Here is a 25,558-nt window from a genome sequence, read left to right as displayed (position 1 = left end):
ACTGTTTGGCCAAAGAACAGAAGAGATGATATTGCATGGCTCAGCAAATGATGGGGAAGAAAACACCTGTTCTCCAAGCACTTTTTGTTTGCTTCCAGGCTTGCTTTTGGGCATATTACCTGTTTTATACTGCATGTGTTGGTCGCCCCCTGTTGCTGGCCACTATGTTGTGATCACATGACCAGCTGTGTCTTGCGAGTTGAACGTGTTAATAACTGAATTAAAGACATCAAATAAAGACAAACTTACCACAAAATCTTTTTTCCAGATAACGTCAAACGTTGCCTGCTGGTACATCACATGAACGCAATGGATCTTCACGATAATTGCTGTTGTATCAGTTTCCTTAGGGGGACAATGTACATAAAATTGTATATTGAAAGAAATGGCCAGTGAAAATGGCCTGGCAAAGCAAAAGGTAATTTTTAGCTGTCTTTGAAAGCTATTTCAGCAGCACTTTCTTTTTTTTATTTATTTATTTATTTGCATTATATGCCACTACATACCTGTACACATGCACCAGGTGCACTAATTCAAAGATGAGTGTCCGTGAGAAGCGTCAGCTCACCTGTCACCTGAAAGATTTTAATTGCACCTACTTTAATGTGTGTAATTGGTCATGTACACATTTTATGCAACAGGAATAGTTATTGTGTGTGTGTGTGTGTGTGTAAACATCTACTAGGCCTTATTGTTTTAAAACAGTTTTCCAATAAAGCAAACCTTGAATCTTGTGAGAAACGTGGTGTTTGTCTCCCCCTTGTGGTCAGAATTGTACCTGCACGTGTGTTTACATTATGCAAAACTAACTACACCAGTTTTTATTAACAGGAAAGGTAGGACCACTAGTGGGCCATTTGGTGTGTTTATCTTTACTGCACTATTTTACAATAAAATCCTATTATAATCTTAATAAACTATTTATCGTTGAAAAGAGTGTCAAGTTTCCATATTTGGCCACTGATATAGTGACAGAAATGTATTAATTTGTGACATGATTATGCATCAGAAAATCTTAAGTTGTTGTGGAGTTGTAAGGAGTTGTGACCTTTATTAGGAACAGTAAATGCACACACTTACAATCATGCAAACTTCAGTTGTCATACTAAGGGTTCACGACATATTGAATATCCCAAAATATTGAAATATAATGCAATAATTATATATTATTTACAGTTGATTTATCATGTCTTCAAAGAGAATTATAATGCATATCCATTTACTAAAGAAACACAGTTTCTGTGGGGTGTTTTGGTAATAATACATTGGTTGCTCGTCACAGTACAGGAGAAACACTCATCTCATGCCTGCCACAAACCAAAGCACATCACAGAATCCAGTCGTGCTTTCAGGAGAAAATGCAGATTTGTGCCACACAAAACCCTCTGTGATCTGCCCTGTATGTGGTGTGCCTTTATGTTTCCAGGCAAAGCGAGACTGCTTCAATAAAGCCTTCATAAATGCCCTCCTTTTGTAGAATTATTCTCAAATTTATATCAGGACATGGTCAGACAAGTGGCTTTGGCTCCACAGTGTTTTTTATTTCATTTCCTGCCCTTTTTCATAGATTGTTGTATCGCAATCTTTCATACAAAAAAAGACTCTAGTTACTTTCTAATATATTTGAGCTTCTCTAGTTTCTAATATGATAATAAAGAATAAATACTATAGCATTTATTCTGACTGTTGTACATCAAAGTCCTATATGTCAACTTAAAAAAAAAATACTATATATACTTTATATATTTGTTTACTCAGATCAAGTGTCCTTTGGAGACTCCACCAATGGAGTTTTGCTGTCATCTTGTGGCCATTTTCTGGTACTGCGTCCAAACAAAGTGTTACAGACAACTCTTATTAAAACTTATAAACTCAACATTTTGCACACAACTATGTAAGCCATATGGCTTTGAATTTCTGGCATTTTTTTTAGGGTGAATCATATTTTTTAAATATATTTTTATAATTTAGTGCAGTGCTTTCACTTCCACAATAAACATCCAAGTGTCTTCTTTAAAAAGAGTCCAAATTTAGGTCTGTACTCCCAAGCATTCATGACCATGTAAATTTGAGTATTTTATTTTTTTGGCCTATGTTCAAAAAGGGGTTTGACAGTTAACAGGTTAATGTAACAGAACAAATGTCCACAAATACCTCTCAGAAGTCCTATTTTAAAATGTAACACGGCGGCCTGGAAAAGCATACAGTTTGCCTAATTGTTTAGCAGTTTTTGAAAGTTATTTCATCAGAGAAACTTCGAACATGTATTATTTAGAGGGTGTCTGCTACTTTTTGCATTATGCTACTACATACCTATACGCATGAATCAGGTGCTGTATACATCCAGGTGCAGGAATAATTATTGTGTGTGTATGAACGTCATCTACTAGGCCCAAATGTTTTAAAACTGTTTGCTTGTTTGTCTCCCCCTTGTGGTCAAACTTGTACCTGCGCGTATGTTTTCACTATGCACTCTAATAATAACTCTAATAATAATCAACTCTGTTGATTTACATAACTTAACAGATGAATGATTTTTGTCTATTTAAAACCTATCTATTTTGTGTATTTTTTTTACCATGTTTGCTGTTTCAATAAAAATAAAAAATTATAAAAAATAATAATAAAAATGTTTTATATATATATATATATATATATATATATGTATGTATATAACATTTTTTAATTATTTTATTATTATTTATTTTATTTTTTTACATCTCCAAAGTTCTTGATTTATTGTAAGTCTAGTTTATATACAGCTTTTCCCCTCAGTTTTATTTACAGTAACATATAACACAAAGTTCAATTATAAATCTAAGATAAATATTGTTCAAAAACACAATGTATAATTATGAAGTATATATTTGTCCATTTCTATGCAAGTATATCCGTCTACAAAAAAAGACAGCACAAGGAAGCGTGATGACGTCACGCGCACAGCGGAAGCGGAGGACAGATGATTTGATACAAAGTAACAGTCGGCAGTTGAATGCATTATGAGCTCATCACGATTAAAGTTTGCGCTGCTGGTTGTTGTTTACAGTGTGTGTCATGCGCTGGAGGGAGGGATGTTGTTTCCCAGAGAATCTCCCACCAGAGAAGTGAAAGATGTCAGCGGGTTGTGGAGCTTCAGAGCGGATTTCTCTCCGGACAGGAAGCAAGGCTTTGAGCAGGCGTGGTACAAGAGTCCACTGGCCGAGGTAATGACGAATATCATGGGTCAGTCAACAGTATGGCAACACTTTAATGAATAGATGTTTCTTATGATCTCATAAACCTTTTGACATTTGCTTGAATGCTTTAATACACTTTTGAAGACAAAATCACGAATTTCTTTATGAAGCTTAATTTTTAATCAATTATAATTTCTTATTAAATATGTATCGTTTTTAAAGAAATAATGTTTTTAATTATTACATAATAAATAATTAAGAAATAAATTATTTTAGAATATATATGATATGTAATATACATTTTTGTTTATTAATTGAAAGCTGCAAGATTTTATTTCCCTATTATTATTTAATATTTAAACATTGTTAATTTAAGGAAAATGTATGACGTATATAATTATAACGAGAGACGATTTGCAGAATATATGTTTAGCCAATTGTCTTCTTGTGTTCCTCTTCTTGCACAATTCATTGATGTGTAATGTGTGTATTTTGTTGGATTTGTTTTGAGTTTATAACTTATGTAGGTTACTAAATATTTTGGTAAAAAAAATAATGTTATTTCTTAACATTAGTTATATTACCTGAAATGTCAGTGCCAATTGCAATAGTTAATATAATTATTTTGTTGTAATAAAATGCTCTAGATGAAAAAGTGTAGATTGCATTGTGATTCCACAATGATATTAGTATAATTTGCATATTTTGATTATGGAGCAGTATTACTTTTTATGTAAAATTAAAATAATTCACATAACTAATATACTGTAAGTACATCTTATTAACCTCTTCAACTCTGCATTTTTCACACTCAAATTTAAAAGCTCACCATTTACACATACACTGAACTAATTGCAAAAAAATTGGTCTCATTTTTCAGAAACCCCCCAAATAAAATTAAAAAAAGACTCCAATCATTTGGAAATAATATTGCATATGTTTACAACCTTATGATGCATAGAAAAGGCTGTTTTGTTGTTGTTGTCCTAAATTTGTAAGCATGTAATTCTGGTTCTGTTCACTCTACCTCTCTCCACAAAGTCTTATTTTATTTCACTAGATGGCAGCAGGTTCTAGGAAAAATACATTTTCCACAATCATCTTCCATCACAATATACAGATCTGAAATGTAGGTGGCGCTCTAATGCATTTTAACCCTCTCAGTTGTGCTCATCTGTAGACATTCAGTCTATTTTTCAGTGCATGCACCACCCCCATTGTTTCATCAAATATCTCGGCCTCTGAGTGGACTAGAAGTCTAATCTAGGTGTCATCTTTGCGATAATATATAACATTTTATCGTTAATAATCAAAACTTACTTTTATGATTATTTGTTTAGCATGCTTTTCATGATGGACAGCATATTTTGTTCTGGACATCTAAGATATAACATTGGATTATTCACACAAGCAAACTCAAAGACAAGTAAACAATGGCTCATTTTGTAGATTTAACTGTCTGACAAAGTTTTTAGCTTCTTGGGATTATAGCAGCAGTGATCAGCACATTAAAACAGACATTTGTATTTGATGTCTTACAGAAATCATATTTCACTTTGTGATTCTTTTGAAAATCTTTTGAACAATGGTATTAGAGCAACACAATAAATTATATAGTCACATTGCTGGGAATGAGAGCTTTCATCTGATATATGACTTGTCTATTCAAGTGCCATGTGAAACACTTTTATATTCATATTATTATTTCTACCACATTACCTCTAGGTGGCGCTTATTTGCGACGTGGATGTTTCAGGCCTTATTTTGTTATGTCATGTAAAAAAATGCAGAAGTGATGGTATTCTTTGAAAAGTTCAGATTCTAAGCTTTCAAATGATACCACAAATGCCTTACTTGTGTATCTGTGGACTTTAATGTTTAAACGTAAGCGTAGCGACATAGCGCCCCCTTTTGGACCCACCGGCGTGTCTACATATTTAGTATATTTTATACAGTATATACTAATATTTAAAAACTGTATATTAGTGAATGAGTGCATGCTTGTGATTGTGTGTATTTATTTACCCCTGCAGACAGGTCCAGTGATTGACATGCCTGTACCCTCCAGCTACAATGACATCACGCAAGATGTTAAAATCAGGGATTTCATTGGCTGGGTGTGGTATGAGAAGGACGTGTGGGTGCCCACACGCTGGATCCAGGATCAGGGAACACGAGTGATGTTCCGAGTTGGAAGTGCACACTATTATTCTGTGCTTGTGAGTACATGAGAGGCAGATCTCTGCTGTATGCAAGTGTAATCTACATACTGTATAAAGTCATAGAGCCCATTTCTGCATAAAGTGTTCTGAACTCCTCTGAAGTAATACAATATTTTTGTGAGAGGAACTGACCCAAATGGAAGTCATTTTTCACTGAAAGTTCCACCTGTGACTCATGTGATTAATCACCATCTCAGGACTGACAGACAGATTTGTGATATTTTTGTCTTGCAGTGGGTAAATGGGATTAAAATGACGGAACACGCAGGCGGTCATCTCCCCTTCGAGGCCGACATCAGCGGTGTGCTGCGACAGAGTCCCGGAAGCACGTGTCGAATCACCATCGCAGTGAACAACACTTTAACTCTCGAGACTCTACCACCAGGAACCATTCAATACTTGACCGATCGCACCAGGTCTGATGCCCAACATTACCAAGCTTACAGTCGCCCCAAAAGTATTTGGACACTTTTAGTAAAGGAAGTTCTGTCATCATGTATTAACATCTTCATGTTGTTCCAAACTGTATGACTTTCTTCTATGGAACTCAAGATGTAAGGAAAAAAGGTGCAATGAAAGTGAATGGTGACTGGCATTGTGCCTAGCATCATGGAGGGAAGAAATTCATATGGGTTTGGAACAATATGAGGGTGAGGAAATTACATTTTTTGGGTGTACTATTCTTTTAAGTGTCATCTGCGTGTCTCAAATGCTGCTGGATCTTTTCTCTGGACTATCTTCACTTTTCTGAGTCATTTTCACCCAATGACTTTTAACCAACTGGTGTTAGGCTGGAAACAGTAAATCTCAATCTCCTAATTGGATGGGGCGGCCTGGGTAGCTCAGTGGTAAAAGACGCTGGCTACCACCCCTGGAGTTCGCTAGTTCGAATCCAGGGCGTGCTGAGTGACTCCAGCCAGGTCTCCTAAGCAACCAAATTGGCCTGGATGCTAGGGAGGGTAGAGTCACATGGGGTAACCTCCTCGTGGTCACTATAATGTGGTTTGTTCTCGGTGGGGCGCGTGGTGAGTTGAGCGTGGATGCTGCGGTGGATGGCATGAAGCCTCCACACGCGCCATGTCTCCGTGGCAACTCGGTCAACAAGCCACATGATAAGATGCATGGGTTGACGGTCTCAGACACGTAGGCAGCTGGGATTGAGGCGCATCACTACGCGATGGGAATTGGGCATTCCAAATTGGGTGAAAAAAAAAATCTCCTAATTTGATGAAATTTTGATTTGTGTAACATCATCTTTTGCACACAGATATCCTGCTGGTTACTTCATTCAAAACACTAACTTTGACTTCTTCAACTATGCTGGAATACACCGATCTGTGCTGCTGTACACTACACCGAAGGTGCACATTGATGACATAACAGTGGAGACATCTTTCTCGGATAACATCGGTAAGTGACTTGGAAATCACATGCCTTACGATCCCTAGTTCATTGAACAGGTCAAGCGTTGTAACACAATGTTGTAACTGGATGATTTGCTTGACATCATTTCTGTGTTTGTAGGGCTGGTCAGTTATAAAGTGTCTGTGTTGGGCGGCTCTAAGGCCGATGTGAAAGTGATGCTCTCGGCTCAGGACGGCCGATGTGTGGCCTCAGCAAACGGATCTACAGGAGTTCTGAAAGTAACCAACGTCAATCTCTGGTGGCCATACCTGATGCACGAAAATCCAGGATACCTGTACTCCATGGAGGTCAGAGATATTACTCTGTTGCACTGTGGAAATATATATATATACTGTATATATACATTACTGTGCAAAAGTTTTAGGCACTTGTGAAAAATGTTGCATAGTGAGGACGTCATACAAAGTCCAGTAAACATAAAAAAGGCTAAATCAATATTCGGTGTGACCACCTTTGCCTTTAAAACAGCACCAATTCTCCTAGATACACCTGGACACAGTTTTTCTTGGTTGTTGGCAGATTGGATGTTCCAAACGTCTTAGAGAATTCACCACAGTTCTTCTATCTATTTAGGCTGTCTCAATTGCTGCTGTTTCTTTATGTAATCTCAGACTGACACGATGTTCAGTGGGGGGCTCTGTGGGGGCCATGACATCTATTGCAGGGCTCCCTGTTCTTCTATCTATTTAGACTGTCTCTTCTGTCTCTTTATGTAATCTCAGACTGACACTATGTTCAGTGGGGGGCTCTGTGGGGGCTATGACATCTGTTGCAGGGCTCCCTGTTCCTCTAATCATTTCTATTTGCAAAAGTAATGTTTGGGAGTCTAACATTTATATTTCCTATTGACACACTAAAGCTGAAAATATAAATAATCATCTTAAGACAAATGCTTTTGTGAAACATCTTATGTGCCTCTTAAGTCTTATAAAACTTTTGCACAGTACTGTATATATAAATATTTATTATAATAAACAGTAAATCATTCATTTAGAGTCTAACTTTTAGTAGAAATATATGTACATAAAAATTGCAGTTTATTCATATGTATTGTTATATTGGTGCATTTTCTTCCATGTGTGCTTTTAGTAAAAACAGTATGGAAAACATGCCTTGGTTATTTTTATCTAGACTACTGCATTTTACTTCTTGCATTAACGATTTTGAATCTGTTTGCTTGAAATTCCTCTGGTTTAAAAAAAAAACAAACAAACTCCACCCATTTAAGTAATTTCAGAGCGAATACATACAAATCAAGGTATAAAATAAATACCATCAAAACAGGCTGATACTGTATATCACCCAGCCCTAGTTTGTCATCTAACTTATAAACCAAAGTCACATACACATGGGGGGGGGTGGTTTCTCTCTAATTTGGAATGCCCAATTCCCAATGTGCTTTTAAGTCCTCATGGTGGCGTAGTGATTCGCCTCAGTCTGGGTGGTGGAGGATGAATCCCAGTTGCCTCCACGTCTGAGACCGCCAACCCACGCATCTTATCACGTGGCTTGTTGAGCGCATTGCCACGGAGACATAGCGCGTGTGGAGGCTTCATGCCATCCACCGCGGCAACCGTGCTCAACTCACCACGTGCCCCACTGAGAACGAACCACGAGGAGGTTACCCCATGTGACTCTACCCTCCCTAGCAACCGGGCCAATTTGGTTGCTTAGGAAGCCTGGCTGGAGCATGCCCTGGGATTCGAACTAGCGAACTCCAGGGGTGATAGTCAGCGTCGTTTACCACTGAGCTACCCAGGCCCCCCAAATGTCTGTGTCTTTTCTGCTGTTGTAGGTTGAGGCTACAGCGGAGGATGGACAGAAGGACATTTACACTCTTTCTGTGGGCATTCGTACTGTAAAAGTGACCAGCACACAGTTTCTCATCAACAACAAGCCGTTCTACTTCCATGGAGTGAATAAACATGAAGATGCAGATGTGAGTGTCACCAGAGGGCAACACACACACAAACACTTCATACGAGACTGAAGCTGCTCAGTATCAACCAGCTCTCAGTCTCTACTGGAATCTTAAGGAAATCAGAAGAAGGGACTGAGCCATATCTAGAGACCTAGATTGGGTTCAATTGGGCCAGTAAGCAGTAGTGTTGGGTACCGACAAGTCGTTCTTATTTAGATCTATTAAAAAATAAAAAATAATACATTTTCATGACTTTCCGTTCCATTCACGGATCTCGATTGTGCATTCAGGACACCGCTCTGAAATACTTTAACAGTGTTTCCTGTGCTACCATTCAGCGGCACTGCAACAATGTTACTGAATATTCTGATTCCTGATCGAATGACTCTTATGAGCCGGTTCTTTTGAATCTACAGTGTGAAACATAACGAATTAAAAACATCTTAATATAAATGACACTTGCTTTGATATTTCATTATCTAATGTGTTACGTCCCCTAGGGGTAGGACGCAACCGTCAGACCAAAAACCAAGACAACAAGATCATAGATCCAATATTTGTTTTTAATGGAAGTAGATAAAGTATTAAAGTTGTAAATTGGCAGCAGGTATTTGGGCTTCAGGGTGACCGCTGACCCCAAATTATAAACAAAACAACCTAGAAAGAAGAGGAGAAAATAACTAACCTGAAAGAAGGAAATAAAAATAAAATTTTGCTAACCTAACTTCACTATCAAAAACAGAACAAACAATATCAACTAAACAGGGCAAGTCACCCCTACAGACCTACCTGCATGAAACAATCAAGCACTATTGCTGTAAAACACTAATGCACAGATCTTAAGTTCTAGATGTTGGTCTGGTGGGGAGTGTGGAGGAGTGCGACCGGCCCAAATTCACAACAGCTCGCATCTGAACACCAGCACAGAGATTTTATTAACAGTGAAATTAGGATAAGCCATTTGCCATCACACAAGTGGAACAAAGAACTGACAAATCAGCTGTACCTGAAACAGACACACGGACTACAAATGGAACACACTCACACACACAGAGAAGGAGCAAAGCAGAACAGCAACAATGCACAAAACAAACAAATGCAATCACATTTACGTGTTCTTAAGTGAACTTAAGTGTCCAAATACTTTTTTGGCTTACTTGTACTGTATGTTGTTTAATAAGATCATTTAAGCAAGGTTTATAAGTGACCTAGAGTCGTCTCTTTTAACTAATGCTGTTTGTTTGACTGACAGATTCGTGGTAAAGGCTTCGACTGGCCTCTTGTAGTGAAAGACTTTAACCTGATGAAGTGGATGGGGGCGAACTCGTTCCGCACCAGTCACTACCCGTATGCTGAAGAGATACTGCAGATGGCCGATCGTCACGGCATTGTGGTTATAGACGAGTGTCCTGGAGTTGGAATCAAAGACATGTAAGACAGTTACGCACTGTCCTAACAAATAAAAACATTTCATTTGACTGGGAATAATCATGTACTTAAAGGTGAAGTGTGTAATTTTATTGATATTACAATACTTTCACATATCCTAGTTTAATATGCTAACTATAAACTAGTAGACAAACTTTGATGTTGGCTTGACGAAGCCTCATCTAAAAGTTTCAAAAGATTGAAGTTTTTAGGTTATACAGGCATTACAGTAAAACAAACAACCAGAAAGCTAGATAAACCATCAGATATAGACCGACAGATAGGTGGTTATTAGGGTGTTTTGGCTAGTTGCTAAGCATTGCTAGTATGTTTTAGCTGCTTTTTAGGGTGTTATAGCTATTTGCAAGGCGTTGCTAGCATGTTCTTGCTATTTGCTAGTATGTTTAGCTAGTTGCTAGGGTGTTCTAGCTAGTTGCTCAGCATTAGGGGCAGTGGTGGACAGCTGTTAAGGCTCTGGGTTACTGACCAGAAGGTTGGGGGTTCAAGCCCCAGCACTGCCAAGATGCCTCTGTTGGGCCCTTGAGCAAGGCCCTTGACCCTATCTGGTCCAGGGGCACTGTATCATGGCTGACCCTCCACTCTGACTCCAACTTAGCTGGGATATGTGAAAAAAAAGAAATTTCACTGTATATATGCAAAAAATGTATGTATAATGTGTGACAAAAATAAAGGCTTCTTCTATTCTTCTTACTAGCATGTTTTAGCATGTAGCTTGGCATTGCTAGCAGGTTTTAACATGTAGCTAGGTGTTGTTAGCAGGTTTAGCATGTAGTTAGGTGTTGCTAACATGTTTTAGCATTGAACTAGGGGTTGTTAGCATATTGCTAACATGTTTAGCATAGGTGTAACTAGCATGTTTAAACATGCAGCTATGTGTTACTAGCATGTTTTAGCATGTAGCTCGGCATAGCTAGCAGGTTTTAATATGCAGCTAGGTATTGCTAGCAGGTTTTAGCATGTAGCTTGGTGTTGCTAGCATGTTTTAGCGTAGAGCTAGGGGTTGTTGGCATATTGCTAACATATTTAGCATGCATGTTGGAACATTGAGCTATGCTATGCTAGCATGTTGTTTGGCATTGCTTACATGTTGTAGCATGCAAATAGGCATTGCTAGCATTCAGAAACCTGTTTGATAATGGGAAATGGCAATTCTTATTGCATTTCTGTTTGGTGACACTAGTGGTGCAGAAATTACACACTTCAGCAATAATAATACTTGCTTGCGAAGTGTTTTGGCTTATTTAGGAAAGTGGGGATCTGAAGTTCCTCTTGTGCCTTTATAGGTTAATCTGTATATATCTTGTATTATTATCTGTTTTTGCACTCATTTTGCATTTGTGCGTGTGTGACAAATATTTGTGTGTGTGTTTCAGCCGCAGTTTTGGGAATGCTTCTTTGGCCCATCATCTGATTGTCATGGAGGAGCTGGTGAAACGTGATAAGAATCACCCATCTGTGGTCATGTGGTCCGTGGCCAATGAACCGGCATCTGAGATGCCGCCTGCTGAATTCTATTTCAAGTGAGACAAACTAAGTGTGAATCACTCATTTCGTTTAAAAGGATGATTCATCCAAAACAGAAAGATCGGTCATTATTTATTCACTCACCCACCTCATGTTTTTCCCAAACCCATATGCAGTTATTGTTTTTCTGTGGAACACGCACAAAATATCAATAGATTATAGTTACCATGGGCTATCAAGCTCCAAACAAGACAAAAAGCACGATAAAGGCAATATAAAAGTAGTCCATGCATTATATTTCAAGGCTTCTAAAGCCATATGATAGCTTTGTGTGAAAATCAGACAGAAATTTAAGTTATGCAAATTTAAGTCGTTATTCACTGATAATCTCCCTCTCTGTTTTAATAAATGTTCTGGGTGAACTGAGTAGGGACGTTTTGAGTTCAAAATGTTACAGTGTGTCTCATAGTACATCAAACTACATCAGAAGAGCAAGAAAAATCTGTTTTTCCTGATATGAGCTTTTTAAACGTGTTAACCGTTTGCATTGTAATGGTATATGTTGTTGTGATGGAGAGCATACCTTTACGTGTACAGTATGTGAAGCTGTTATTTTGACTGTGTTATAATAATATATCATCAGTGTGTGTTCAGTTAGGTGTATAGTATGTGTGCAGGTAGAAACAGCTGCTCTTTCATTCATGTTTCAAGGATATTTACACACCTGAACATCGTAAAGACACCACAGGCTGCTGTGCTGGAATTTTCTCATGATCTAATATATCGATTCACTCAAAAGTCTCAAAAGCTGAAACCCCTCATGCACACAAGGGATGTGATGATAATGTGTAAATACATCAGTTTGAATTATTTACCCTCAACTGCAGTGAATTACTGCTTGTCATCAGCAATAAAACCTGTCAAGAGCATGTCCAGGTCATATTTCAAACCAAAGAAAGAAAGAAATTATATTTTGCAGAAAGAAAAGCCTATTTTGTTAGACTTTTTTAATGAAGATTTTTTGCATTGTCACATTATTTCACTCATTGTGAGCTTAATGCTATAAGACATTTTTTACATTTTATCCCCTTTTCTCCCCAATTTGGAATGCCCAATTCCCACTACTTAGTAGGTCCTCCTGGTGGCGCGGTTACTCACCTCAATCCGGGTGGTGGAGGACAAGTCTCAGTTGTCTCTGCTTCTGAAACCGTCAGTCAGCGCATCTTATCACATGACTCGTTGTGCATGACACCGCGGAGACTCACAGCATGTGGAGGCTCATGCTACTCTCCACGATCCACGTACAACTTACCACACGCCCCATTGAGAGCGAGAACCACTAATCACGACCACGAGGAGGTTACCCCATGTGACTCTAACCCTCCCTAGCAACCGGGCCAATTTGGTTGCTTAGGAGACCTGGCTGAAGTCACTCATCACACCCTGGATTCGAACTCGCGACTCCACGGGTGGTAGTCAGCATCAATACTCGCTGAGATACCCAGGCCCCAACAATGCTATGAGACATTGTAACAATTTGGAAGAACAAAATCCTATTTGCGTAGCATGCTGAATTTACCTTCTTTATGAATTCTTGACATATGACTAGTTTCTTGTCCTTTCTAATGTATGAATAGACATTAAAATGTCTGGGACATCATAAACACTTTACTGTTGTATTTTGTTTGTAGAGAACTCGTGTCACATACTAAATACTTGGATTCCACTCGACCTGTCACGTACATCACAAACAGCAACTATGCCAGAGATAAAGGGGTGAGACAGCTTACATGTATATCATTTTATGCACGAAATTGTCTTTTTTTATAAAAATTTTCTGTGCCCTTTTCTCCCAATTTGGAATGCCCAATTCCCACTACTTAGCAGGTCCTCGTGGTGGCGTGGTTACTCACCTCAATCCGGGTGGCGGAGGACAAGTCTCAGTTGCCTCCGCTTCTGAGACCGTCAATCCGCGCATCTTATCACGTGACACGTTGTGCATGACACCGGAGACTCACAGCATGTGGAGGCTCATGTTACTCTCCACGATCCACACACAACTTACCACACGCTCCATTGAGAGCGAGAACCACTAATCACAACCACGAGGAGGTTACCCCATGTGACTCTACCCTCCCTAGCAACCGGGCCAATTTGGTTGCTTAGGAGACCTGGCTGGAGTCACTCAGCACGCTCTGGATTCAAACTCACGACTCCAGGGGTGAAAGTCAGGGTCAATACTCGCTGAGCTACCCAGACCCCAAAACTGTGTTTTATACATTGCTTTTGACAACCTAGTACAATTGAAGTTTGTATGTCACCTGTTTAAACACTGTTATCTTGTATCACGTTGAGTAACGGTAAGTTTGGCATTTAACTACAGTATATCTGTGCCATGCAATTACAGCACAGTCACATTCAGTCATACTTTGAATCTACTTGAGATTACTGCCCTCATAGTGCACAGGTCTTTTTGTCATGACCATTTTCAGAGTCCCCACAATAATGGAAAATATGGAAATATCAGTGTTTTCCAGGCCTGGAAAATTCATGGACATTTTGACCAGAGACTACAGTTAGCTAAACTGGTGCATATACAGAAATGTTTATTGATGTGCACTGTCCCTGTAAATCTAAATTGAATAAATAAAAAAAATAAGCAAATCCTTTTTTGGCTCACCAATCAGTCTAAATGATTCATTAGCTAATCAGTCTGACTCAAATTCATGTGTCCTGATATGACAAAATGACTGGTAAAGTCGTGGAAAACAAAGTAATTGGTGAAAATAGGTGGGAACTCTTCCACGCTTTCTCGAAACCTTTTGATAAAACTGGCTGTTGTTTTCCATTTTATAATTTCTTTATGTATTGACATCTGTTAAGATTGGCTATCCTTTTTGCATATAAAATGAGTATCATTGCCATGTTTCTCAATACTTAATATGTGTTGATATCTACAGTAAATGTGGACGTTTTTGCTTTTGAGTATCAATAAATGTTTTGTTACAGTATCTCACATACTACTTCAAACTTTTTTACTTCAGAAGAGCAAGAATGATCCTGTTTTCTATATTTTATGACCCCTTTAGTGTGAAATAAAGGCCCTTTCTGTTGTCGTCTCTCCCTCAGGCTCCATACGTGGACGTTATTTGTGTGAACAGCTACTTCTCGTGGTATCATGACCCGGGACACGTTGAAGTCATCAGTATTCAGCTCAACACTCAGTTTGATAACTGGTATGAGAAATACAAGAAACCCATAATACAGAGTGAATATGGAGCAGACGCCGTGCCTGGACTACACAATGTAAGTCTACATTTAGTCAGAGATGCACAACAATTTCAATAATAACGGATCATTTTTACGCTAGACCAAGAAAAGATTTCATATTGCACCCCATTTTAGATGTAAAGCTGGTCTAGCTGTGTTCTTTTACTCTTTTAAAAGGATTGTTCACCCAGAAATGAAAATTCTGTCATCATTTACTCATCCTCACGTCATTCCAAACCCGTATGTTTACACTGCTGTTTTGCATAACATGAAAGCAGACAGTGATCAGCGGCTGTCAAGCTGCAAAAATGACAAAAAAGTATCATAACAGTGACAAAGAACTTGTGCATTATGTTCCAGATCTTCAGAAGTCACACAGAATATTTATGAGGATCAAACCCAAATTTTAGTCGGTATTCACTGATGATCTTCTCCTCTAGTGTGGCTCTGAAATGTTAATCGTGCTTGCACACACATAACTATGACATGTCAAATCACATCAAGCCAGAGTGGATGTCAGTGACCATTTTTGTTCAGGTGCCAAATGCAAGTAAAATTGGCTTTTGCGGGTAAATTAGTAAATGACAGTTACTGGTCAATAACATTTCAGCAACTACAAAACAATACATGGTATAAATTGAATTGGAAGAATAATAGCTGAACTTCACTAATGTAAATGACGTGAGGACTTCAAATCAAAGACATTCAAACGGCCTACTAAGAAAAGTCTCACACATATTCTAACAACTTACTCCTCCGTGGAAGATATTACTGGAAAAGTTTAGATAGGAAGTCAAAAAAGTTTTTTATTTTATTGTCGGAACTAAAGAAACACCTTATGGCAATACATTTGGGACGTTAAGCCACCGAAAAGAAAAAAACACGATACTCTGACTATAACCTGCACTGTTTTCCGCAAAATATGCAAAAGAAAAATTGCGAAATGTTTCCTTTTGTCATAAGAAAAAAAAAAGTTATGCAAAAATACCATTCTGTTTCTGAAACAAATTTAAAAAAAATGTTTATTGACCTGATATTGGCAGGTGTGGCACAAGGTTAATTTTCTTTCTTTGTTGTTGTGCAGGATCCGCCCATGATGTTCACAGAGGAGTATCAAAAGACCGTCCTGCAGAACTACCACAACGTGTTTGATCAGAAGAGGAAGCAGTTTGTCATTGGAGAACTCATCTGGAACTTTGCTGACTTCATGACGGCTCAAAGTGAGAAATAATCCTAAACCTTTTACTTTATTACGGATAGGTTTTTCTGGAACACACAACATACATGAACTACCACCATACTGCTCACTTATGCACTTATAAGAGAATGAAAAAGTCCCTACAGTGTCAAAAAAGCAACATTTATTGGGGCCTGGGTATCTCAGCGAGTATTGACGCTGACTATCACCCCTGGAGTCGCGAGTTTGAATCCAGGGTGTGATGAGTGACTCCAGCCAGGTCTCCTAAGCAACCAAATTGGCCCGGTTGCTAGGGAGGGTAGAGTCACATGGGGTAACCTCCTCGTGGTCGTGATTAGTGGTTCTCGCTCTCAATGGGGCGTGTGGTAAGTTGTGTGTGGATCGCGGAGAGTAGCATGAGCCTCAACGTGCTGTGAGTCTCCGCGGTGTCATGCACAACGAGTCACGTGATAAGATGCGCGGATTGACGTCTCAGAAGCGGAGGCAACTGAGACTTGTCCTCCGCCACCCAGATTGAGGTGAGTAACCGCGCCACCACGAGGACCTACTAAGTAGTGGGAATTGGGCATTCCAAATTGGGAGAAAAGGGGATTAAAAATAAATAAATAAATACAAATAAAAAGCATCATTTTGCAATAATTAAAAAAAGATTCGTGATAAGCTGGCCTACACATACTCATTTACAGTTTTATCACATTTTTCTGTGCTGATTTTGGGGGGAAACCTCTGGAGGGGATTTGGTTCGATATACAATATGAGGTTCATGATTCGATATTATCTCGATTCGATACGATAAAAATATATTATTTTTTTTTCTCCCAATTTGGAATGCCCAGTTCCCAATGTGCTCCAAGTCCTCGTGGTCGCATAGTGATTCACCTCAGTCCGGGTGGCGGAGGACGAATCTCAGTTGCCTCTGTGTCCGAGACCGTCAATCCACGCATCTTATCACGTGGCTTGTTGAGCACGTTACCGCGGAGACATAGCTCGTGTGGAGGCTTCACGCTATTCTCCGCGGCATCCACGCACAACTCACCACACGCCCCACCGAGAGTGAGAACCACATTATAGCGACCATGAGGAGGTTACCCCATGTGACTCTACCCTCCCTAGCAACCGGGACAATTTGGTTGCTTAGGAGACCTGGTTGGAGTCACTCAGCACACCCTGGATTCAAACTCATGACTCCAGGGGTGATAGTCAGCATCTTTACTTGCTGAGCTACCCAGGCCCCCAAAATTCAGGCACTTCAAGGACCTTGTTTGAACTCTGTAAACAGTGTAGAAAGAAAGTGCAGTGGGGGTAAAATCAAGCGATGGAGACATTATGATGTTTGAAAGGCCATTTCATTTATGATCACATAGACAGGAAACAGTGTTGCAAATTTCGAAATATCAAGTTTGCCTCAATATGGTTCGTCATTTTTTTGGTTCGCGATATATCGAAATTCGATATATCGTTACATCCCTACCCGGCACCAATACTGGTATTGGAATCGGGTCTGATACCATGCAAATATACTTGTGCATGTAAAAATGCTCCGACACCAAAAACTGATACCACCTCGAATGTACAAATGTCATTCCGTAAACATCCAGCGCACAAATTAAAATCACGTTATGTCCTAGTGAGATTATAGTTTGTATGTGCAGTGTGGTTCAAATGTGAGTGCTTGTAAATGTGTGGAGCCAGTGTTGTGCAGACATACAGACACACAGTGCTCATTCCTTTTAGAGCTCCTTGACTCATACACAGAAAACACCATCAGATGAGCATTGCACACTCTATTTGTAGCAGATGACAGAGAGCAGAGCGCTAACTCACTTTGTAGCACGAGGCACATACAGACTACACATTTATTTAATTAGACAGCAGCCTTTTGCGGTTTAATAACCATATTGGGCCATCTGCTTTTCAATAAGTGAGAAGCTACCGTCATAACACAGAAACGGAAAGGGCTTCAAAATAAAAGCTCAATTTAAATGGAAGTATGACAGAAATATATCACTACAGTATAGTTATGTAATATTCACTCTACTGCTGCTACAAATAATAGCAATAATAATAATTCAAAAGTAATTGTATGATATTTAGGCAATATCTCACATCTGTGATGCTCTCTTACGCAGCACTTTATTTGACAAAAATAACTCCAATGTTGTACTTTGGATTGTGCTGTGGAATTCTGTATAAAAGCAGTTCATTTGATAAAAATAATACAATATTATGCTGAAAATTAATTGTTGTATTTTCATTTGGTAAGTATTAATGAATTCATTTATTTAGACACCATTTTGATGTGAATTGAAATAAACTGTTTAATATGGAATTCAGTAAAAAAGAAGCATCAGTACTTGTTTTCAAAAAATGGTAATGTGACATCTTATTCAGCTGATGTCATCTAGGCCAAGTGGACTGTTGCTAATGGTGATTTTCGTTAACACTTTTCAGAGCTGACAAACGAATCTTGAATTTTTAATCAACTGATTCTCAAAATTTGAATGTAAAAGTAGTCTAATCACACACTTTAGGAAGTGAAATTAACATTGTTGCTTAATAAAGATTCTGCTTGTAGCATTAAAAAAAACATGCTTTACAAAATGTAACTAATTATGTTGTCTTGACGAATCCAACATTCTACAAACTTGGTTTAAGGTTTTTTTTAAATCCCTGAACCGAGACCACAATTTCGAACTCCTCATAGAGCTTTCAAGCTGAAGTCACCAAACTCGGCACAGACCTTCAGACTGATCTGGAATAGTGTGCTGTATCTTTTCTAACTGATCGGACTTATGGTTTTCACACAGCAGACAGTGAAAAATCCCAAAGACTTCCATTGACGGAATGTTCAAACGGGCGAACGGAATGCTCATTAATTCAAACTGTAACGTCACAAATTCAAATGTAAACAAACCCAAAAAAGGCTTTTGATCTATTTAAGTTGCTCTCTCTTATCTATCCAGTTATTATTAATGTCATTTTGACAGCATAATAATCACAAATATGTCGCACAGCCCGAATGTCGTCATGTAGGTGTTTTAGATAGTCTAGCATGTAAAGCGCTCAGTTCTTCTGTTATTATAATATGTAAGATATAGATGTATATGTAGACAATGTATGTTTATTTCACACACACAAACAGATATCAATAATACTAGTGTTCAAATCACATCAGTTCTCTCTCTTTAGCCATCACTCGAGTGGTTGGGAATAAGAAAGGGATCTTCACCCGTCAGCGGCAGCCGAAAGCTGGAGCATTTCTCCTGAGAGAGCGCTACTGGAGGATCGCCAATGAGACCGGTGTGCTGCCCACCTGGGCCAGATACCCCTGCCAATGAGCTCGCTGGATCAGCTGCTTCTTGTGTTCATGCTGATGTACAACCTGCAGTATGACGATCATCTCTGTGGAAGCACACAGACCCTTCTGGACAATTCTTAAATGTGAATCAAATCATTTCTGAATGCTGTTTGTCCTGTGTTACGACACTCAGGTGGCACAAATACTCTATGGAAACCACTTTTTGGATCAACTCATGTTATGGACACACTAGTTCAGCTGTTGAAATGCAGCAACACTGTTACACCAGAACAGGAATATCTTTGCTCAAAAGTGCCTTATCCAAGTGTTCAGTCTCTGGGAATAAACAATTTTCATGTTTATGTTTAATACAGATGGCCGAATTAAACTTGTGAAACCTGTCCAGATCATATTTCCACCCAAAATCAAAAGAAATCAAACATTATGTTTTGCACAAACAATGAAGCCTATTTTAGGACCTTTTTTGTATTATTTGTAATAATTATTTACATTCCCAACCAAATTCTAATTACTGTAATGCAACATAAAAAAAAAAGCTATATTCATTTAATTTACAGTATTTATACATGTCTGCATTTGTTGAACTGCCTTTATTTTAGGCCGATTAAAAAGCAAAACATTAATTTTACAGCTGACCATTTAAATAATAAATCACATTATGGAAATAACCATTTGCAGGGAAATGTGTCGAAATGTCATGAAAATATTCATCCAAAAATAAACTTCAATTTCATTTTTTTCTGAATTGATTTTGGGTTGAAATGTGGACGTTTTTGTTAAGATTCACCAAAACAAGGGGTATTGGGGGGGGGGTGTTAAATGTTGATTCAATGTATATATGTTGTGTTCTTTCTTTGTTATATGTCTATGAATCAATAAAAAACATTTAATTAAAAAAAAATTTAAAAAAAGGAATTCACCAAAACAGGTTTTTTTTTTTCTAATCCTGTGGACCTTTAGTCCTTTAGTATCTGCAGTTATCTTTAATCTTAATCAACTTTTATTCATTTGGGTTGTATAGCAGCAGAATAAAACATGGTGGCTTTTCTCAGTGTGTTTTGTTCATTTTTGGAACATTGTAAAGTGCACCTTACTTTGTCATGAGCAACTCAAGAAGTCCTTAGTCTTTCTCGACATTACAGACATCCTCAGCGATGTTGTCATCGAGTATTATCATGCTGAAATAAACAACATTCCACAAGAACATTCTTGAAATTCATTGATGAGTGCACTGTGAAATCCTTTAAGGACATCTCATATTTCCTGAAGTTCAATTCAGATTTGTTTATATGAAACTTTATCCCGGGGTAATTGTCTCAAAGCAAAGAATTTCAGATCTAGACCCTGAGGTGAGCACTCTTTTGACTTGGACAAGTAAGTAACCACCCAGAACACCCTCACAACACCCTAAAAACTACTAAGTACACTTTAGCAACCATATAACAATGCAATCAAAATCTCTCAAGCTTATTTCCAGATGTTTCTTACTGTCCAGTGTGACGGCAGAGTTTCTGTTCAATTACACATATTACAGCCACTTTAAGATTCTCATTGATGTACAACTGTTACTATAGATACAGTAGATACAGTAATTTATGTGCTAATTAATCATATAATGGCCTGTGATTTATCTAAATGTGTATATATATATATAGATCAAAAAGTCATAAGAAACAGGCTTCCATACAAATGTTTAAAATGTCAAATGTATCAATTACAATATTTGTTGGTTGAAAGAATCTTTTGATATTTTTGTATGTTATCCTTTCCATTTTTGCTGCTTCATGAATCGTTTTGTGCTTCATAACTGTTTTCTGAAAAGCCCATAACAGGCTGTTTGATGCTGGCATTATTTCACATTTTTAATTCCATTCGGTGTAAAAATGACAACTTTTGGCAGTCCAATAAAATAATGAGCCAAGAAGAAGGTAAAAATCATGGTTGATATTGCATCTGGTTCATTCTTCACACATGCACCTTGTATTTAGTATACGGGTTTGGCCCAAAACAAATGGCGCCACTGTGTTTGATTGCTCATGTCTTAAAAATGCATACACGCGTTTGCATGATTTTTGGCATACTTAAGACTTTTTGTTAGCCACAAAATGACATCACTGTGACATCATCGTGAGCAACAACTTGCTATAAATAAATTGTTTGGCCCCCCCAAAAAATGGGGCCACATGGCGAAAGTAAAGCACCTAAATTGGTTGCCACTGAAAACTTAGCTAAACTTGTTTATTTGTAGCAAGTTGTTGCTCACGATGACGTCACAGTGACGTCTATTTGTTGCTTACAAAAAGTCGTAGAAGTATGCCAAAAATCCTGCAAACGCCTTTATGCATTTTTAACCTTGTGCGACCCCATGTGTGGACATTGCATTTTGTCTTCACTATACACAACGCATCACTTAAATGAATTTAAACCGACTGTTTACTATACACAAGACTCTAAACTGTCATTTAAGGGTTAAATATATGGCGCACCGAGTCACGTGCGTCACGCTGATTTCCGTGAAGCGCTTCTACGGTCGCAGCGCCAACAAAAGTGCCTCTGGTAAGAAACCTCTTTTTTTTTTCTCCCCAATCTGGAATGCCCAATTCCCACTACTTAGCAGGTCCTCGTGGTGGCGCTGTTACTCACCTCAATCTGGGTGGCGGAGGACAAGTCTCAGTTGCCTCCGCTTCTGAGACCGTCAATCCGTGCATCTTATCACGTGACTCGTTGTGCATGACACCGCGGAGACTCACAGCATGTGGAGACTCATGCTACTCTCCATGATCCACACACAACTTACCACACGCCCCATTGAGAGCATGAACCACTAATCATGACCACGAGGAGGTTACCCCATGTGACTCTACCCTCCCTAGCAACCGGGCCAATTTGGTTGCTTAGGAGACCTGGCTGGAGTCACTCAGCACACCCTGGATTCGAACTCACAACTCCAGGGGTGATAGTCAGCGTCAATACTCGCTGAGATACCCAACCTCATTCTTATCAAAACCTGTTTGGTTGTATAGAGTAACGTCTCTAGTTTCGTTTGACTTGCCGCTTTTAAAAAATCTCGAAAACATGAATAACCATCACTCCTGGACACATAATAAACTATTTGATGAAAACAAATCTGACTTTCTATAGCTTGAAATTACTTAAAAATAAACCTCATTTAAAAAAAATAAAAAAAAGTGCTGTCCAATGTTTTGAAAATTGCTCTAGAAAAACTTTTTGTTTGTTAGGTTCTACTTGTTACAAATCAAAAAGGGAAATGAAAAATGCACAGAAGTCACGTGGGGGTCTCAGGAGGTTAAGATATGAGCAATCAAACATAGTGGCCCCATTTTTTTTACATACTGCAAACTTCAGAGATACTAAGAGTAGTAGCCAATGGCAATGTGCAGAATAGCATACTACCATACTACTCTTACTATATCAATTCTCAACACTGAATTCATGTCTTTTCTCATGAGGTCTCAGTTTAAAGAGGGGTCAAGGAGGCCACGTCTGGGGGAATGTTTTAATGGCAGACCAAATCCACACAACAATGACACGCTTTATGTTCACTGTAGCACTGTCTCCTCTGCGCTGATTCCCAGAAACCGATGTAAAAACAAAATGGATTTCTTTCGTTGTTCATCCTTTGTAACGTGATCCATCTATGAAAATACAGTATTTTTACTTAAATTCATATTTGGCAAATACAGAAGCAAACCTAAACAGTTTATTTCCCACAAAAAACACCCCAAAAAAGGTGCGTTTAGAAATAAGAACTGATGCCAACACTCTGATTCTCCAATCCACTCGTTTTTTTGTATTTTCTTTATCTACTAAAATATGCTTTAACAGTCTGTACATCTAAAGGGGCTCGTTTCACATCCGAATGCCCCAGGAAATAAAAAGTGGAAAGAAAAAGTGTCCTGAAGCTTTCAGAAATACAAATATGAGAGCAGGAACAATGAAACTGTTTTGAGAGACAATTGGATTTGGGTTTTTGCTTGTTTTAAAGTGTGCGACATGCTTACGAGACAATATGAATTTAACACTGAAGATATTTAAAGATCACAGTCTCTGAACATAACCTTAGAAAGGCCAGCCGACATGTTTAAATAACAATACTCTTTTTTTTTTTTTAACAAAGGCTGCACATTTACTCCAAGGCCAAGTGGAGATACAGAAGGCACATTTAATGAAATCTGAAGTTGTGAAAGCAACTTTTTCTGTCATTTTAAGGGGATTTTGTTGGACAAATTAGTATGCAATAAAACATATTTTTCAAAAGCCTTACATCTCTTAAAATCAATTTGAAATCAAAATTGATTCCATTTTCTTTTTAATACACATCCCTGCTTTTACTGAGCATGATTCATGGGTGCATGTTAGAAACGTTTTCTTTCATGGTCTCTTTCAGAAGTGGTTTTCTTTTTGTCTGATGTCACCTACATGCTTGGTTGATGCTAACCAATAGCCAAATCATGTCAAGAGGGGAATAGTCCTCTACAATGGACTGCAAACTCATATTCAGGTCTGACTCAGTTCTGGTACAGAACGCCTACTTTTCACCATCCAATCAATTTCAGACATCCCACACTTCTCCAATGAATATCCCATATCCCTTGAAAATATGTCACATTATGTTAGTCAAATTAGGCTGTACATGCACTTTCATGTTGACTTCAATTGGAGTTAATGAATGTGTTTACATGCATGATCTTACACCTCGGGGTAAGGTCATAAGCGGCTTAAGAATACGCCGATTTTTGCCCATTACCCTTATTTCACGTTTGTAAACGTCTTTAACAACATTCAAACCGGTTTATCCAATGTGCACAAGTGATTTTTCAAATCTCGCATGATTCTTGCGTTGAATAAGCTGATTTCTGATAGTTATCAGTGTATTGCGGTGCATCTAAATGCACGTTACATGTACAGCAATGTCTAAAATTCTATGCATGCTGCCCATTTTTTGTTAAAGCCATTCATGACCCTACCCTGCCAAAAGGACTTTAAGGCGTTTACCTAGCATGTCATCGGCTTATTAAGCATAATCGGTGTAAATGATTACATTTACATGCACAGCAATGCACTGATAACTACCAAAAATCAGACAAAGCAAGAAAATCATGTTTACATGAGATGTGAAATAATCACATTATTCTCTGCTTTTGATGTCAGAACATAAACAAGCATGTGCAAAATACTTACGCACATTGAATAAGCCAGTAAGACCCGCAGGAAAGGCGTATGCAACACAAAGCCGAGGTAATGGGTCAAAATGTACCTGTATCAATTGGTTTTTGCTTAAACCGTTTACGACCTTCCACCGATAAAGGAAAGCCACTTATTGCGTTTACTGTACATGACCACACACGTTGGTATCGTAAGCGAGCGAGTTGCTGGCGACTTCTTTTGCTAATATAATATAGAAAACCAACAGCAACAAGATGTTAACCACACAAGACTTCAGACAGTAATATACAAATCTGACCAACTCTATTGTAGAATTGAACTGTGTAACACTAGCTAGTTTCAGTTTTATTCGCAGCTTGGCCAATAATGCTTTAAAGATGCAGAAATGATGTTTTCTTAGAATTCCAGCCACATAGACAAGACGGCAACCACAAGTTGTGCCTCACAAAAGCATCATCAATGCCACTCAACAAAAGCCACAAGATTTCCAATGAATAGAACTGACTGGTGCGGGCAACACTCAACATCATCTTGCCATGGACCTTAGGGAAGACGCCATATTTAGTAAGATGCAAATAAAAAAAAAAAAAGGTTTTAGGGATAGATCTACAGTTGATTAATACTGTCTTAAAGGGACAGTTCACCCAAAAATGAAAATTCTCTCATCATTTACTCACCCTCATGCCATCCCAGATGTGCATGACTTTCTTTCTTCTGCAGAACACAAATGAAGATTTTTAGAAGAATATTTCAGCTCTGTAGGTTCATACAATGCAGGTGGATGGTGACCAGAACTTTAAAGCTTCAAAAAGCACATAAAGGCAGCATAAAAGTAATCCATAAGACTCCAGTCCATTTTGGGTAAGAACAGACCAAAAAATATATATTTTTTTTACTTTAAATATTGACATCAGCAGTCTCCTTAGA

The 25,558-nt window shown here is 38.3% G+C and overlaps 1 protein-coding gene across 2 annotated transcripts; it reads left to right on the top strand.

The window, feature by feature from the left end:
* Positions 1-2,945: 2,945 nt before the first annotated feature.
* Positions 2,946-20,663, top strand: gusb (glucuronidase, beta). 2 transcript variants are annotated; one of them, XM_051685089.1, is made up of 13 exons: positions 3,087-3,203; positions 4,237-4,305; positions 5,210-5,395; positions 5,633-5,814; positions 6,666-6,808; positions 6,923-7,110; positions 8,619-8,762; positions 9,997-10,175; positions 11,567-11,713; positions 13,349-13,433; positions 14,787-14,963; positions 16,012-16,147; positions 19,315-20,663. In XM_051685089.1, exons 3-13 carry the CDS (start codon positions 5,228-5,230, stop codon positions 19,461-19,463), a joined length of 1,698 nt encoding a protein of 565 aa, XP_051541049.1. In that variant the 5' UTR covers positions 3,087-3,203; positions 4,237-4,305; positions 5,210-5,227; the 3' UTR covers positions 19,464-20,663. The 2 variants fall into 2 exon arrangements, with proteins under 2 accessions (XP_051541039.1, XP_051541049.1); XM_051685079.1 differs by lacking the exon at positions 4,237-4,305 and having other exon boundaries at positions 2,946-3,203.
* Positions 20,664-25,558: the final 4,895 nt, after the last annotated feature.

This window comes from Myxocyprinus asiaticus, chromosome 4 (genome assembly GCF_019703515.2).
Source record: "Myxocyprinus asiaticus isolate MX2 ecotype Aquarium Trade chromosome 4, UBuf_Myxa_2, whole genome shotgun sequence".
Taxonomy (NCBI): domain Eukaryota; kingdom Metazoa; phylum Chordata; class Actinopteri; order Cypriniformes; family Catostomidae; genus Myxocyprinus; species Myxocyprinus asiaticus.
The sequence above is the reverse complement of the archived record's forward strand: the minus strand, read 5'-3'. Positions and strand labels throughout refer to the sequence as shown.